Source organism: Notolepis coatsorum (assembly GCF_963971535.1).
Source record: "Notolepis coatsorum genome assembly, chromosome: 14".
In the NCBI taxonomy this organism is placed as follows: Eukaryota; Metazoa; Chordata; class Actinopteri; order Aulopiformes; family Paralepididae; genus Notolepis; species Notolepis coatsorum.
This window is the reverse complement of record NC_140178.1, coordinates 85,846,280-85,864,476: the sequence shown is the minus strand read 5'-3', so window position 1 is coordinate 85,864,476 and position 18,197 is coordinate 85,846,280. Positions and strand designations below refer to the sequence as shown.

The following is an 18,197-nucleotide window of genomic DNA, read 5'->3' as shown; positions in this document are numbered from 1 at the left end:
GGTGAAAAGATGCTGCTGGCTTTCTCCTATGTCTCGGAGGAAACATCTGATAGATGTCCTAACCCAGTTGTACAATAAAGACCAAGCATGGCTTTGTCAGTATTCCAATGTACAGCCCCACCCAACCCCACCCCACCTACCCAACCTCCTCCAATGTACAGTTTCCATGTCAAATGTATGTCAGTATTCCAATGTACAGTGTCGTCCCCCCCCACCTCCAATGTACAGCCCCACCCCACCTACCCAACCTCCCCCAATGCACAGTTTCTATGTCAAATGTATATGCTCTTCTTCTGGATTTTTTTTTTAGTATCACAAACAGTACTGTATTTGAAAATCTGGTATGTCATAAATGTATAGATGTAGCAGTACTGTCTATCTGTATGTCATGTGTGTCATATGATGAATTGAAAATGGGGGACCCTGATGGAAACAAGACGAAAGTCTTTCTCAGGTCTGCATCCTCTTAACAATTGTATGTATTGAGCTGTACTGTACTGTACCCATTCTGCAATCTGTTAATAAACTTTTCAATCAATCAATCAATAGACTTCAGGGCTCCCTAGACCGACCAGTGGGGGGGCACATGCGAGCAACGACCAGGAAGGGGAGGGGGGAATTGGCATAACGACTAAATTGGTGTGGGTCGCCACTTGGGTGCCCCTAACTGATCCGATCTGTTTATTCACCCACTTGCTCACTCACCCACCCTATAGATGTTCATTTCGCTCAGCCAGCCTCTGCAGCAGTTCTATAACCGTGTCTTGCTTGGAACAGAGCTTCTCCAGAGCACTGAAGATCTTGCTCTGGGTGCCAGAGATCCTTCTCAGGGTGTCGACCACAGCCGCCTCCCTCCTCTCGCGCTTCCTCTCCCGGGCCTCGGCTCTGCTGCGTCGGCCCCGGCTGGGGTTCCCCTTTCCGGTGAAACCGTTGTTCTTCTGTTCGGGGCTACGGGGCAGAGGAGGAGAGCAGCGGAGGGATGTAGAGGGCGTAGCGTTCGGGGTCGAGGAGGAGGGGGGGTGCGGTACGCGTGGTGGCACAGCGGGGCGCCGAGCCGACGGATTCTCCTCTGCGTGTCCACGGTTGACAGGCGGGATGTCGTCCTCGGATTCGTCAAGGACAAGGAGAACGTTGTCACTGCTGAGAGGACCGTCTTCACCGCTGAGAGGACCGTCTTCACCGCTGAGAGGACCATCTTCACCGCTGAGAGGACCGTCTTCACCGCTGAGAGGACCGTATTCACCGCTGAGAGGACCGTCTTCACCGCTGAGAGGACCGTCTTCACCGCTGAGAGGACCGTCTTCACCGCTGAGAGGACCGTCTTCACTGCTGAGCGGACCGTCTTCACCACTGAGAGGACAGTCTTCACAGCGAGCGCCACACGCTTCAGAGGCTCCTCCCTCTGCTTCACGCCACTCCTCTCCTTTCTTGCCGCGTGCGCTCTCAGCGTCTCTGCGGTCCGTCTCCCCAACGTCTTCGCCGCCATCCGGTTTGACCCCGTCATCTTGGTGTTCCACGGATCTCGCTGAAAATAAAGACACGTTGATGTCAATTGAAACACAATAAAATTCCTCTTAATTTTTGTGATTATTAAATAACCAGTCTCTCAAATCAAAGTACATAAAAGCGGTATTTTTGAGTCATTATGAATATATAAACCTTTGTGTGCGTTTCTAGGCAACACAGAACTTGCATCCTCAGGCCAGTTGAGTGACAGAAGGGGAGAGGGAGTATGGCCCGGCTGCCGACTGCAGATTGATCCTGTGTGGAGGATGGGCATGATATCTGGTGAGTCTGTGGTTTGCGCTGAAGCGGTAGGCATGGACAGCAGCATTTCACCAACAACACCTCCGTTGGAGACGAGGACGGGCAGATCTGGGGTTGATGAGTTGCTGGCATCAGTAGACGAGGTCTCTTCTGCCCCGTCCTCGCCTCCTCTCTCGTCCTCACTACGTGGAACGGCCCGCATTCCATCCGCTTCCTCCTTGTCCACTGGCTTACGCCGTTTCTCTGCTATTAAACCGACACCAAGGTACACGTTTAGGAGAACAGAAAACAAACAAACAAATACAAAACGTTACTGTACCATATTATTTTCACATGCAATGACATCTAAATCAATTCATGTGTTTTGCCATTTAGACCTGAAACGCCTGCTAATAATGCATTATATAGCCTGCATATACACACAGATGTGTTTCCCGGTTTCAATGGGTTAATTAATAACCATTGGGATAATCAGGGGTCATAATATTGTACAAACCTTTTTCTGGACAATCTGGATGGTTGGATGGGAATAGTTTTCTCCTGGCCTGAGATGAAAGAACAGATTTGACTTTCAACACAAAGCAAGCTAAAGGAAGAAAACATGAACATTGTAAAAAGACAGGATATTAAAAAAGAATCCCCCATCCCATATTTCACACAGCTCATGAACCACAACCTTTAACCATTTCACTACCACAATACAGAAGGTTAACCCTTTCACTACCACACTACAGAAGGTTAACCATTTCACTACCACACTACAGAAGGTTAACCTTTCACTACCACACTACATGTTAACCTTTCACTACCACTACAGAAGGTTAACCCCTTCACTACCACACTACAGACGGTTAACCGGTTAGCATTATGGGAAATAATAGCTGCTTACCGTCTTCTCCAGAGTCAGACAAGAATATGGATATTCATTTCCTCTCTGTACGTTCGGTAGAAAGCTATCTGGCTGCAAGCTAGCCTAGCTTAGCATAAATGAGTGGAAGTGGATATGGACCACTAGCCTAGCTTAAAACCTGGGGAAAGGTGTTTTTGGCCAACAGCTACCCTAGCTGGTCCGTATCCGCTTCCATTAATTTGTGCTAAGCTAGGGTAGCTTGCAACCGGATAGCTTTCTACTGAACGCATAGAGGAAATCGATATCCATCTTCCTGTCTGACTCAGGAGAAGACGGTAAGTGCATTTCACATAATGTTGCTGTGTTCCTTTAATCCGTGAACAATGGTGAGTCAGTGAGTCAGCCAGTCATGGATATTTGATATTGTAGGCTTTTTTTTTTTTTTTTTTTAATATATATATTTATATTTTTATATCATGTAATATATTATATTACATGTTTCATTATTATATCAACATTTTTATATTAAAAATAAATCCCCAAATATATAATGCAAAAAATGAATCCTCACATCAAACTCACTGTAATCGTTGCTTCTCCAGCTTACCTCTGACGATCTCTCGATGGGGATTTTCAAGAGTCTCGTCTGTAGTTTAGCTCCACTTTTCTCCCCAAGCTCTTTATAACCTTGGATTACAAACCAGTCTGTGTCCTTTCCTGAAACTGAGAAAACTCACAGCCCCACAAGTTTGAAAGAAACATTTAAAGACTTGATTAACCATCAAAGTCATTCAAAATACAAGGGTCGTATAGAATTTAGACTCCCCTTCTATTCATTCAAGTGGTAACAGAAGTGCTCCAAAACATGTCATGACATCATCATTCTAAACCAAAAAACACTGTATACACTGTACTGTACGCTCTTCCTTCCATATATGAACTACTGTGCGGAGGTGTGGGGTAATACATACAAAAGCACTCTACAGCCAATATGCACCATGCAAAAAAAGCAATAAGAATAGTCAACAATGTAGGATATTAAGAACACACAAATAACTTATTTATAAAGCTACAAACATTGAAATGTATGGACCTAGTTGATTTCAAAACTGCTCTCATTGTATACAAAGCCAGATATAAATGAATCCCAGGCAACATTCAAAGATGGTTCAGAGACAGGGAAGGAGAATATAACTTAAGAGGGAGAGGGAATCTTAAACAACCAATGGTACACACTACGCTGAAAAACATGTGCATATCCGTTTGTGGAGTGAAGTTGTGGAATGACTTACCTGAATACATCAACATGAGTAAACATATTGCACAATTTAAAAAGCAGCTTAAAAAATACACATTAGAGAAATATAGAAATGAGTAATGCGGATAAACAAAGTTATGTTATATTGTGTTATGTAGTGTTGTATTGTATTTACTGCTGTCAAGCGACTCAAGATTTTTCTTTTTGTACTATAAGTAAAAGTATATTATATAATGTATTATACTAAATTATGTTATATCAAGTAAAATGTAATGGAAGAAAAAAAAATTATGTAAGGGGGTAGGGATCAATAAGCTTAGCTTCCCTCTACTCCTTTTTTGAACATGTCAACTAACTAACCACATTGCTCTTGACTTTTTGTTTATACATTTCTTTTTCATTATGATTGTTTTGGTTGACGGAGCTTGATATTGTGATTTGTTTGGAGGAATATGGAGAATACATGTTCAAAAATAAACTCTCATTCATTCATTCATTCATTCATTCATTCATTCATTCATTCATCATCATCAACCCCATCATTCTCACCTTCCTCTTTTTCCCTTTTTGCATTATCTTCCTCTTCGTTCCCACTCTCATCTCCTGAATTTTCCTTCTCCCCTCCATCTTGCTCTGCTCCAGTTTCTTCTTCTTGCTCCTCTGTTTCCAATGATTCCTCTGCTGCACGTCTGCCAAATGCACTACAGTCTTCATCTTTCTCATTGTCTTCTTTCACGTCTGCCTCTGACATATATATGGGGGGGATTAATCCATGGATCAATCAATCAATCAAATTAAATTAAATCTCTGGAAATCCTTGAGGGTGGAATCCCTCAAAATGCTGTTGAGATTACAGGCATATCAAAACAGGTAAAAAAGATAGATAATTAGACAGACATTGAATAAATAAGACAAACAGATGAAGAAAAAAATACCAAAATGTAAAACTGAAGTAGATATTTATATTTACATTTCACATTTAGTCATTTAGCTGACACTTTTAGCGATTTAGAAGTTCTGTAAAACAAGTACAACACGATAATCATGTTTTTAAGTTGTCCATAAGACAGTGGGGTATTCATTGTTAGCATGAGTTGAAGATCACAAAACATCAATGGCTTTCACCGTACACTGTATGGTTAGTCTAATGACAAATGCACAAATGAAACAGATTAGTACAAGATTAATTTCTGCATTAAGTTACAAACCTTCAGAGGAGCTCTCCGATTCATTGTTTAGGGTATTCCTTTTCTAGGAGAAAGAAATATAAAAGATCATTATAATTGTTAATAATAATAACTAGAAGGGCACTCAGAGAGATGCCTCCCCATCTGGTTACTGCTAGTGATGGTGTGTGCGGAGACGTTTCTTTTACCCAGATAATACATTATAGTAATCTAAAGTAAGACAATATTATAGTAATCTAAAGTAAGACAATAGTATAGTAATCTAAAGTAAGACAATAGTATAGTAATCTAAAGTAAGACAACATTATAATAATCTAAAGTAAGACAATGTTATAGTAATCTAAGACGAACGTTATAGTAATCTAAAGTAAGAAAACATAGTAATCTAAAGTAAGACAATATTATAGTAATCTAAAGTAAGACAACATTATAGTAATCTAAAGTAAGACAACATTATAATAATCTAAAGTAAGACAATGTTATAGTAATCTAAAGTAAGACGAACGTTATAGTTATCTAAAGTAAGACAATATTATAGTAATCTAAAGTAAGACAACATTATAGTAATCTAAAGTAAGACAACATTGTAATTATCTAAAGTAAGACAACGTTATAGTAATCTAAAGTAAGACAACATAGTAATCTAAAGTAAGACAATATTATAGTAATCTAAAGTAAGACAATATTATAGTAATCTAAAGTAAGACAATATTATAGTAATCTAAAGACAATATTATAGTAATCTAAAGTAAGACAACATAGTAATCTAAAGTAAAACAATAGTATAGTAATCTAAAGTAAGACAACATAGTAATCTAAAGTAAGACATTATAGCAATCTAAAGTAAGACATTATAGTAATCTAAAGTAAGACAACATTATAGTAATCTAAAGTAAGGCGTTATAGTAATCTAAAGTAAGACAACATTATAGTAATCTAAAGTAAGACGTTATAGTAATCTAAAGTAAGACATTATAGTAATCTAAAGTAAGACAACATTATAGTAATCTAAAGTAAGGCGTTATAGTAATCTAAAGTAAAACGTTATAGTAATCTAAAGTGAGACGTTATAGTTATCTAAAGTAAGATGTTATAGTAATCTAAAGTGAGACGTTATAGTAATCTAAAGTGAGATGTTATAGTAATCTAAAGCGAGACGTTATAGTAATCTAAAGTAAAACATTATAGTAATCTAAAGTGAGACGTTATAGTTATCTAAAGTAAGATGTTATAGTAATCTAAAGTGAGATGTTATAGTAATCTAAAGTGAGATGTTATAGTAATCTAAAGTGAGACGTTATAGTAATCTAAAGTAAGACAACATTATAGTAATCTAAAGTAAGACGTTATAGTAATCTAAAGTAAAACGTTATAGTAATCTAAAGTGAGACGTTATAGTTATCTAAAGTAAGATGTTATAGTAATCTAAAGTGAGATGTTATAGTTATCTAAAGTAAGATGTTATAGTAATCTAAAGTGAGATGTTATAGTAATCTAAAGTAAGATGTTATAGTAATCTAAAGTGAGATGTTATAGTAATCTAAAGTAAGACAACATTATAGTAATCTAAAGTAAGACAACATTATAGTAATCTAAAGTAAGGCGTTATAGTAATCTAAAGTAAGACAACATTATAGTAATCTAAAGTGAGATGTTATTGTAATCTAAAGTAAAACGTTATAGTAATCTAAAGTGAGACGTTATAGTAATCTAAAGTGAGATGTTATAGTAATCTAAAGTGAGACGTTATAGTAATCTAAAGTGAGATGTTATAGTAATCTAAAGTGAGACACATCCCCCACCTTTGTCCTCGATGACTTTCTCTTTTGAAACCCACGACTGCTCAAATAGCCCTGCTGCAATAGATGGAAAAAAACAGATTGTGAGAAAGTGAAGGGAGAGGGACATAATACAGACTCAAGAGGTGAACATACAGTATAACGAAGCATGGTGCACTAAACAGTATAATACCGTGTGAGCCAGCCCCCTGAATTAGCCCATTTCTGTCACTTTTTCAAATGACGATGATGATCGTGTACAGTAGATTAGATTAAAATGTATTGTTATTAAACAGCACAAGTACAATGAAAATAAGTTTGGCATCCAACCAGAGTGTAAAATGCAATAGTAATATACAATGTACAGGTGATTAAACTGAATATAAAATATATAAATGAGTACTACCGAGTAATAGATAGAGCTAATCAGTTGTACGTATTTACAGAGTTGTAGTATTTATATGTACAGTGATACAGGTTTAAAGACACTATGCTAGTAAACAGTGGCGTGTCTATAATGTAAAATGTTGGTGGGGCAATGATTTTTTCTGGTGGGGGGTGAAAGCGGACGTTTTTAGTGTAAAAAAACACTATTTATTACATTCTGGTGATTTTATTTTGCACTTTGATGGATTAAATTAACTGCTTTTATAGAGATCAACACCACTGAAGGCCACACAGACAACCTTTAGGGATTCTATGACAACCACATTATGACAACAACCTTGTCTTTAACACTTTCAGCGCCAGCCGTTTTATCCATCCTTGTAGTAAATGGGCCACGCTTTAAAAGATTTTCACTGTGCGTCACGATGTTTGTAGGGTGTAATGACATAAATATTAAACAGCAATGTACAAACTCATCTGAATACATTGACCTTTTGACATGAAACTGTACGACCCGACACCTTTGCATGAAACATCCTGACTCTGTACTAATTCATCGCAACACTTTGACCTACTTAAACTGTTCATGGAAACATAGAACATCTTGTCTGTACCCTGAGCCCTGAGTTGAAAACCACACACCTATTCTATTCTCAAGAAAGCGAGGCGCCCCAGTCGCAAACCTCAGGAAACTGGCTACATCCGGCTTCTGTTTGCAACAGCTCTCTCGACTCAGCAGTTTCATCAGCTCGGGACTCTGCATATAAGCCCTGATGTTCAATGCTCTCGTGGCACATCTCTTTCAGCAGATCACCTGTTCTGTCAGACTGTGTTCAGCTGTTTTGCTCCAGCTGCTAAAATAAAACCAACAACGGAACGTCCATTTGTTTCCTTTTAATCTGTATTTCATCAGCTCTATCGAATCTCTCATCATAGAAATATTTCCATTACACCTTGGCGTCAACAATGGAATGAACAGTGGAATGAACTACCCACCCCAGTTAGGACAGCCGAAACACGTCCAATCTTTCGCCGTCGACTAAAGACGCACTTCTTCAACCATTATCTGAATTAAAAAAAGAAAAAGAAATATCTAACCCTAACTAACCGTACTGTCATGCACTTGTCCTAATAAACTAACCTACACTGTAGCACTCAACACTTTGATGAACATTGTTGCTCAGCTGATAGAGTTGTGCCCTTCCTGATGGCTTGTCGTACAGAACTTGTAAGTCGCTTTGGATAAAAGCGTCAGCTAAATGACTAAATGTAAATGTAAACAAACAGGGTACTTTATCAATCCTCGGACGGCCCGCAACGGGACGGCGTGCAAGCAGGCCTGCATTTCTTTCATTCCCCACCTCAACCCGAAGACGTCAGAGACGAGAGGAAAACACACCGGCCGAACCCGGACCGTCTGACGACGCACTCGTACCCCGAACAGGGAACATCTTTACCCTCGCAACGTGAGCTGTTGAAATTCTGATTCACTAATTATTAAAAATATTTTCGATTTGTTTTCCCTCTTCATCACTCGCACTATCGTCTGTGGCCATCTTCTGTAGCTTGTCACTCTGACTGTCTATTCTTCTGATAGCAGGTGTTTAATCAAAGATCCACGGTTTCTAGTCTTGCACAAGGACCAATCAGCATGGGTATGGACGGGTTAATTTTCCATTGATGGGGATTTGATTGGCTGTTTTTAAATAAAGTGCCGCCGCAGGATTAATAACGTTAACGTTTGTTCGGCCAGAGAAACAAATATACTAATTAAAATTGTTGTACCTGCGAGATTTGTACTTTGTAGGTCTGCATTTTAAATGTAAGGAATAAAAAGTATGTTTTTTCCCCTGAAATGTAATCGAGTAAAAGCACAAGTATACAAACCTAATAATACTCGAGTAAAGTACAAATCCCCAAAAACAGTACTTAAGTATTGTAACAAAGTACAATTACTCAAGTACTTTACACCCCTGGTAGTTAGAGACCATTGACGGGAGCCGTTCCCTTCACTGCGCGATATAGCAGGTCGAGGACCTTGAAGCGAATTTGTGCGGCGATGGGGAGCCAGTGCAGGTCCCCAAGAAACGGGGTAACATGGGCTGACTTTGGTAGGTTGGAGATCAGACAGACGGGCAGCTGCGTTCTGGATGAATTGAAGGGGCTTGGTGGCGGTGGTCGGTAGACATACGCGGTATATACAGCATTATTACATGGCGTTTTCACATTCGCCGAAATGCTTGATTGTGATTGGTCAATAGAGCTCGGCAGAGGTCCGTTATGTAAGGGATAATGTATAGCTACGAGGTCATTGTCGCAAAATAATTGACCGACAGAGTTTAAAATACCGAGCCGCCTCGGCGAGGTGTTTTAAACGTCAGTGAAGGTCAATTATTTTGCGACAATGATCGAGTATAGCTATACATTATCCCGCTTATTACATGGCTAACTTACTAACAATATACCTAATTCATTTTACATCGACTCGCAACACTGGTTCTGGCTGCGTTCTGGCTCCGCCCCCTGTCATCGCCGGCAGCAGAACACCGGCAGTGTCTAATTGCACTGAAACAGTGTGTGTCAGTGGGCTTGATTGCGAACAGCTGCGCACAGCGGTCATTATTGTCCCACAGCGGTCATTATTGTCTGATAATGACCGCTGTCGGGGGGCTATTGACCAATCACAAGCAAGCATTTCGGCGAATGTGAAAACGCCATGTAATAATACTCGATAACGGACCTCTGCCGAGCAATAATGACCGCTGTTCGCAGCTGCAGCAATCAAGCCCACTGACACACACTGCAATCAGACACACCTGCCGGCGATAATAATGACAGCGGAGCCACACAACAACTGCGTCTGCATTTGATCTCGTCTTGTCGATGGTGTAAAATGAATTAGGTATATTGTTAGTAAGTTAGCCATGTAATAAGCGGGATAATGTATAGCCTATACTCGGTCATTGTCACAAAATAATTGACCTTCACTGCGTTTAGAACACCTCGGCGAGGCGCCTCGGTGTTCTAAACTCTGTGTCGGTCAATTATTTAGCGACAATGACCTCGTAGCTAATCTATACATTATCCCTTACTTATTAATGTACATGAGTTGTATGGCTTATATGCAGGTGTATAAGTAGGTATATAGAAGGATATTTAAGCAGTAAATATAAATATGGGGTATATAGCATTATTGTACATGCTATCATACAGAGTTATATGGGTAGACTATTAGTATGAGATAGGTGTGATAGTTGTGATTATTATGATGATTACTATGATTACAGTGTAGGCCAGTTGTAGGTATAAATTGAGTGAGTTCAAAGTTCGTACAGTATGGGTAACAGAGCCTATTATACTGTATACATTTAGAAAAAGGGCAGAAAAGGGCTGTTTGGAGAGCTGGATCCTGGCTACAGTATGTGAAATGCAGTACAAATATACAGGTACACTAGGTCCTTGGTTGGTCACACAGGCACAATACATTCACCTATATTTTCCTGCTTTCTGTAGTGTAATTGTGCTGGTAGTATTTATATTCTGGCCTTTCCAACTATTAGCTAAGAAAATATGTGTCCCTTGCCCAAACGTAGGCTAGTTGCAAAACCGCTGCTATAGTGTCTGCCGCTCAGGTGGGTATTTGGCTACTCCAAGAATAGAAAATTCAATAAAAAAGGTATTCACAAATAAATGATATTATGAAGCATAAAATTGATGTTTTACTTCAAACAACACCAGCAGGGGCTTGTCGTCATAGAGGATGGTGTGTTTCCATTTTTTACTGGCGCGTCTCCCTCCAAAGTCTTCAAAGGCAGGAGGCGCGAACCAGCAGCCCGCTGACTCAATGCAGGCCTCGCCTACACATGTTGCAACAGGTGAGGAGGGACCAGGGTTAGAAATAAAAAAAAAAAATTCAAGGGCTTTTTTTGCCCCCCTTAATTGATTTTTGGGGGCTTTTTATTTTATTTCAGGGGCACTGAATTTTTATGATGAAAATGGTTATTAAACATCCTTACATCCACATTTTTTTACAGTCTTCGTCCCGCGGACAAAAAGATCCACACAAGCTCCTCGAACACTAGCCGTGTTTGCAGCCGGAGTCTCACAACAAGCTTTGCAATAAATGATATGTTGACCGGTAGCATCCTCCTCAACCCCTACCCAGTCTAATCCCCACGACTCCATCGTACTCCGCTTTAAAAAAATTTATTTGAGGACCTGGGGAATCTGCTTCTCAGACTCTTTTTCCTTCGTGTTTTTATAGTTTGATAAAAAACGCTCCATCTTGTCTGTCTTCAAAATGCCATCAAATGCTGGTGAGCTGCTCACCTGCTAATGTGAGAGGGTGGGGAGAGTGACGTTGACATCGGCGTCTGATCAAAACAGATTTAACCTGTTCCACCCCAGGTGAAAATCTGCATAAAATGTATACCTAGGTAAATGGAATATTGCTCCACTTCTACAAGGGCTATTTGCATATTCTTGGTATCTAGGTACATCTATGGACCTCAGGGAATGTATTCACAGTGTCAGAAATATTGTGTCTATTACTAGGCTTGCTTAAATTGTGATGAAACAAAGGAGAATATGAATTATGATTTTTCTTTGCATCTTTGACAGTGAATAACACCATGATAATAATGACCAAACTTAAGAAACTGCCACTGACCTCGTTCAGTACCCTCTTGAGATCATGTGTACAAAGAATCGAAGGAAATTAATAAAGGGAAGATGATAAAACCAAAGGTTCTGTAGATACAGTACTGAATTCTCCCATCCGGACCAATGCAATTTGAAATATTATTATAGAATATAGAATAGATGCTTATACATTACTTTATTATAGCCAATTCGCACATTTATATATATATAATATACATATAGTATCTTTCAAATGCCTGAGTTCAATTTGGATTTAGTATCACCAGGCGTGCATAATAACAGATAATGATATCTACTGTAATCGACTGTACTTTTTTATTTCCCCCACAGTGCAACCGTTTTGAAACTAATTTCAGATCTAATTGTTCCTACATGCTAACAATAGGGAGGAGAAACTAACTGCGTTTCAATATTTGTCAAAAACGTTACCTTTTGTGGCTTATTATCGCGAATAATACCAGTTATTGACATATTCATAATTCAACTCTGAACTTTGAACCCCCATAGAACTTGAAGGGAAATGTAGTTCGGAAAAATTCCAACGCTGATCCGTATAGACCACCGCAACACTTCCGGGATTCTGAAATCGGGGAGGAGATAGCGGGGGGAGCATATGAATGAATGTGGATGAGAGCCGTAATGTAAGTGGTTGCAGATACGGCTGTGGGGGTGCTAGAGACATGATCGAATAGACGTTTATGCGCCTCAATCTCCTGAACACGGCGTGACCCATTCCTAATCGATCAGAACTAAATCGGCAGAGAAAAAGCCCATTTTAAAGCACCCATTCCGCATGCACATGCGCACAGTGCCCATGGAGTCTGGACGACGCGAGATGACGCACGAATGAATGTGGACTGTTCCATCAGAGGGGGGAGCTTCGGTGGCCAGTGTCCTTTCAGCCGAACAGGATAATGAAAAAATTATCCCACCAGTAAACTGTCGGGGGCATTTTGTGCCCCCCTTAAATGATTTTCGAGGGCATTTTGTCCATTTTCACAGGCATTTTGCCCCGAGCCCCCGTTAATTTCGCACCCTGGGAGGGACTTAAAGAAGGAGGTCAGAATGTTTGGAACCCTAGCCCCCGTCTCCTATACTTGCCAATAGGGGTGTAACGGTACACAAAAACCACGGTACGGTACGTATCCACTCAGGGGTGATGTAGTGTGCAGTAACTAATTGTACTTGTAGGGCTGTCAACGAATATTCTATATTGAAATTAATAATCGACTTGTAAAAAAACTAAAAAAAAATAATAATTATATTAGATTGCGGTCGTTAGTGGTTAACATACCATTGTATTAGTTTGGTACACTACACTACACAGCCGTTCGGTACGGTACGGTACACACTGAAACGGTTCGTTTCGGTACGGATACGTGTACCTTTACACCCCTACTTGCCAATGATGTTGTGGATCTAGAGTAGTGATGGGTTTCAGGGCTTGTACAGACTGCATTATAGCCTTGAAAATCTCACATTTACCAACTTGATGTGGGAATGTGCGACAGGAAACATGCAAGGATCCTTAAATGTCCTCCCATGCACGTGTCCATGGCATGGCGAGTGACTATTTACAATCGTTTTTGATGAATAATTTAAACAGATTCGGATATCAACCACCAAATGTTTTCTGTATTTCAGCAAATTACATCTATTTTAGACATCAAAATCAAATAAAACCCCAAGGCACTTTTAGGAATCTTTGGTGGTGTGGCCTAGAGAGGGTGTGGGTATATAAAAGCTCCAGCAGATGGCGACATTTTGGCCCAAACTATTCACCAACCAATTAAAGAGCAACATAGTAAATACAAACAAGGCATCAGTTTGTTTTTAAAGGTTTAATATGACCGTGCCACGATAATAAAGGTATTTTAATTGTTAAAAATTTGTGTCTTGGAGTTTTCTTTTGATTTTGATACATATCCCACCCAAAGAGCAGCCTGATCAAACTCAATGAGTCCAGGAAGCACTCTACCCAAACATGTTCTATTTAGGCGTGACACCTCCAGTGAAGTTAAGATTTTAAGGTAAGGGTTTGGTGTATAAACAAATGCGTGTTAAAAAAGATGTGGAGGATCATTTAATCAGATTAGGATATAAACCATCACTGTTCACTGTATTATATATAGCCTTATTAACAGATTATTGGCCTCGAAAATCTCACATTTACCAACTTGACGGGGAAATGCGCATATCCTGGGAAACACATCCAAGTCCACATCTGGGACAATTTGGTTGAAAATGAACCAATAATAGATAGGAACCTCTCCATATCAGCAGGGCTGTACGCTAAGCTTTTTCACTAGGGGCATATTTTTAAATAAAAATTTTACCATTATAGTGCAAACAAATATGTTCCTCCTGCCTCATTACTGTGGTCCTTTTATTTAACATTTAAGTGCGTTTGTTTTCAGGTTTGTATCTTTTATAATGAACCAACTGAGAAAGTGTGTAAATCACTAATAGAACAAAAACAACAAACTGTGTGTGTGTGTGCGCACGCTTGTAGTGCTCCTTGAATGAGATCACCACAACACACACACACACACACACACCATTGCATTAATCAGGAGGACAATAAACTCTGCATACCTTTGTTTCACAATGAAAAGTGCTTTATAAATAAAATGAATTATTATTGTTGTAAATAACCCCATGAAAGGTTTATTATTTTTATGGGTAATTACCCGCTTCATATTTGTGATGTTACTGGTTTCAGTGTGTGCCTAAAGTGATCAATGTGTTGGGCCGTTTATAGAGATCTATGCCAATTAATGTTTATGTATATCCGGGACTTTTCTTTAATAAGAATTGAGAGGCCTACTACGGTATGTGTATATGTGACCTTTATTTTGAAAAACGTGTTGCGACGCAACCTTGTTTAAGTTTGCGCTTTTGACAGTGAAATGTTCAGTTCAACTTAGCTCGAAGGAAAGACTAATCAAAAAGGTTTAATGGACCTGTATGAGGCCATAGCTCTTACGGTGGGACTTTATAGAAGAGGAATGTAATACTATGCAAAACGAGAAATAAACAGTGATTTTACCAGCAGTAAGTTGCAAGCCACTTTCATATACGGGGAACCGTGACAATTATTAGTATTATCTTATTTGTATATTGTCTCATTATTAGATAGATAGGTTGATACTTTATTGATCCCCGGAGGGAAATTTAAGTAGACAGTATTTAAGTATTGAAAAACGTCCTAATAGTGGGCGACTCACCTAATGCATGGCTGAACGTTAGAAGTGTGTCCCCGTCAATCATCACTGCCAGATCCGACTTAATTTAATCGGCTATGGTCTCTTATCATCTCTCCACATCGGACGTGGTTGTCATAAAATGGACTGATATCCGCTCCGTTCTTCTTGCAGAGAAAAATTAGCAGCTTAAATTTATTGAAAGGAAGTTATTTTCTTTGGCGATGCAACATTCAGTTTCGATTAGATTGTTTGCTAGGAATTATGGGATTTGGTGTTGGGTGAATGGACTCTACCAGACGGGGACATGGTATTTAATCGCACGATAGACTACAACTACCAAGTTGCGTGGCCCAGATTCACGTCACACCCAAATATTTTGTTCACACAGGCTATCGCAGTAAGTTCATTCATTGCGGACAGATTTTTTCATAGCACCGCGACATTATGTCGCACTGTACAGCCCTGGTTGTAGGCTAATGTTTTAAAAAAAAATGTATCCAATTTGTATGGATTCATTTAGGAGTGAAATGCGAATGAAGGGTTGAAATCACTACTCGCAAGGTTGCCCCCAAATATTATTTTCCACACGCACGGGCCAAATTAAGGGTCAATTTGCGATAATCTCGTCGCAGTGTACAGCCCTAATCAGGTGTTTAGGAATCATAGAACAAAATGGCTTTTTTTCCCCACTTGATTTTATTAATGTTAAAGGAACACAGCAACATTATGGGACTGTCTTCTCCAGAGTCAGATAGAAAGATAGAAAGCTATCCATTTGTGCTAAGCTAGGCTAGCTTGCAACTGGATAGCTTTCCAATGAATGAATGCACAAAGAGGAAATTGGTATCCATCTTCTTGTCCGACTCTGGAGAAGGCGGTAAGTGCATTTCCCATAATGTTGCCGTGTTCCTCTAATGAATGTGGATAAAATGTTTACATTCTCTCTCACCTCTGGCAAGCTTGTCTATGTCCAGCTCTCCTTTCTTGTCACCACAGGTGACGGGAAGTGTGTCGACGTCTGGACAGTCCAACAGGGTTTTCTCTACACAGTGACACAGAGATGCCCTCAACTCATTCATCATGGTGGACAGTGCACAGTGGATTATTTGCCTTAGGCACATGTAACACTACATGAGTTCTGTACCTTCAAGTAGGGCTGGGCAATTAATCGAAAAAAAATCACGATCTCGATTCATAGACCTATGCAATCTAATTTCTAAGTTATGACGATTTATTTTTTTAAGTTATTAAATATCCTCTTTTTTTTTTAAACTTTACTTTTTAAATGATTTTATTGAAATCGTGAGAGAATCGTGATCTCAATTCCTAGAGAGAAAAATCGTGATTCACATTTTAGCAAGAATCGCCCAGCCCTACCTTCAAGTATCACAAATTATCCCTTTTTTTCTGATCTAGAACGTGATCAAAGTTGGCAGATTCACACACACACACAGACAGACACACAACTTAAAATGTATTGTGTGTTGTTTACACATAATTGATGACTGTTAATGAGCATTTTCTGTTTCAATTAAGATTTGGGTCGTGATCAGGACTCACTGATGTCCGATGTGTTGCAGACGTGGGTTTGCAGAGTAGATGGACCCGGCTGCTCATCTTCATCATCATCCTCATCCTCTTTATATCTCACACGCCTTCTTTTCCTTTGGCTTAATCGCCTCTCCACCTCCTCCTCCTCCTCCTCCTCCTCCTCCTCCTCCTCCTCATCTGTATTCCATACCAAACAATAGGCTGAGGATAAGAGATCTTAGAGTTAATTTTTTTTTTTTTAAGTAGCCTAATTTGACCAGAAAGTTTGAAAGATGACTACTGGCTTTGCAAATACTTATAGCCTACTTCACAATCATTACCAGAAACACTATTTGGCAAAAACAATACAAGGAATGTACAGGTATGAGGCATTTGTCTTGATGACAATGGTACAACATTCAAAAACCTACAAGGGAAAACAGAATTACATAGTGATACGTGGTACAGGTTAACTATATTATACACACTCCCCACAGAGCTGCCTCTACACCTGTACGTCACAGCCTGCACAACAACGTTGACAGTGGAACGTCGTCCAACTTTCTGCGTAGGAGTGTGTATATTACAGACATGCGGTTTCACTGGAATTCTGTTGCTAGGGAACAGTTTGGGCCTAAATGTATTTCCTGTAAACTATTGCATTAGTTAACATTGCAACACGGAAACTATAAAAGGAGGAAGGGTCATCATGTCAGAACACCAGCTTGGTGCCAGTTCTATTGAAGCCTATGGGAGATGCATGGAGAAGCAAAATATACCAGCTATGTGAGGAAATAAGATAAGATATTCCTTTATTGATCCCCTTGGGGAAATTCAGGCATCATAGCAGCATGGGGGATGGGGAGGGGAGGTACAGGTAGTAAAAACAAGCAGTGTAAACAATATAACAAATCAATATAATTAACTAACTAACTAACTAACTAACTGAATTACATAGTATTCACATAAGGTGCAGTATGCATAAGGTAGTATTATTGTCCTTTTAGGTTCCTAGTAGTTGTAGTTGGATGTCTGGCAGCAGTCCCTGCCCACTGTTGTGGAGCCTGATGGCCGCTGGTATGAAGGACTGGCCGAGGCGGTTAGTTGAGTGTCGGGGGTATGCGTCTGTGACTGAACATGCTTCTCATTTTGACTACCTCATCGTAAAGGGGGTGGGAGGGATTATCCAGGATAGCAGCCAGCTTCCTTCTCATCCCCCTCTCTGCCACCACCTCTAGTCTGACCAGCCCGACTCCCACCACGGAGCTAGCCTTCCTCACCAGCTTGTTCAGTTTGTTGGTGTCCCTCGAGTTGATGTAGCCCCCCCAGCATGCCACAGCATAGAAGAGGACACTGGCCACTACAGACTGGTAGAATGACTGCAGCAGTCTATTGCAAACATTGAAGGACCTGAGTCTCCTCAGGAAGAACAGCCTGTTCTGTCCCTTCCTGTAGAGGGCCTCTGTGTTGTCAGACCAGTCCAGTTTATTGTTCAGGTGTACCCCAAGGAACTTATATGACTCCACCACCTCATCAAATGTTAGCTAGTTAACAATGCAACAAATTGCAGAT

At 39.9% G+C, this 18,197-nt stretch overlaps 1 protein-coding gene across 1 annotated transcript; it reads right to left on the bottom strand.

The window, feature by feature from the left end:
- Nucleotides 1-266: 266 nt before the first annotated feature.
- LOC311240935 (uncharacterized protein) lies at nt 267-16,777 on the bottom strand. Its single transcript, XM_084329557.1, has 10 exons — nt 16,656-16,777; nt 16,045-16,137; nt 10,951-11,084; nt 6,865-6,918; nt 5,084-5,126; nt 4,425-4,619; nt 3,225-3,340; nt 2,264-2,312; nt 1,660-2,013; nt 267-1,525 (listed from the first exon to the last, which is right to left on the bottom strand). Exons 9-10 carry the CDS (start codon nt 1,967-1,969, stop codon nt 711-713), a joined length of 1,125 nt encoding a protein of 374 aa, XP_084185683.1. The 5' UTR covers nt 1,970-2,013; nt 2,264-2,312; nt 3,225-3,340; nt 4,425-4,619; nt 5,084-5,126; nt 6,865-6,918; nt 10,951-11,084; nt 16,045-16,137; nt 16,656-16,777; the 3' UTR covers nt 267-710.
- Nucleotides 16,778-18,197: the final 1,420 nt, after the last annotated feature.

Coding starts and splice junctions, on each gene's coding strand:
- LOC311240935 (XM_084329557.1), bottom strand. CDS start 1,969: ATGCGGGCCGTTCCACGTAGTGAGGACGAGAGAGGAGGCGAGGACGGG. Junction 1,526..1,659: donor GCCTAGAAACGCACACAAAG/GTTTATATATTC, acceptor CTTTATTTTCAG/CGAGATCCGTGGAACACCAA.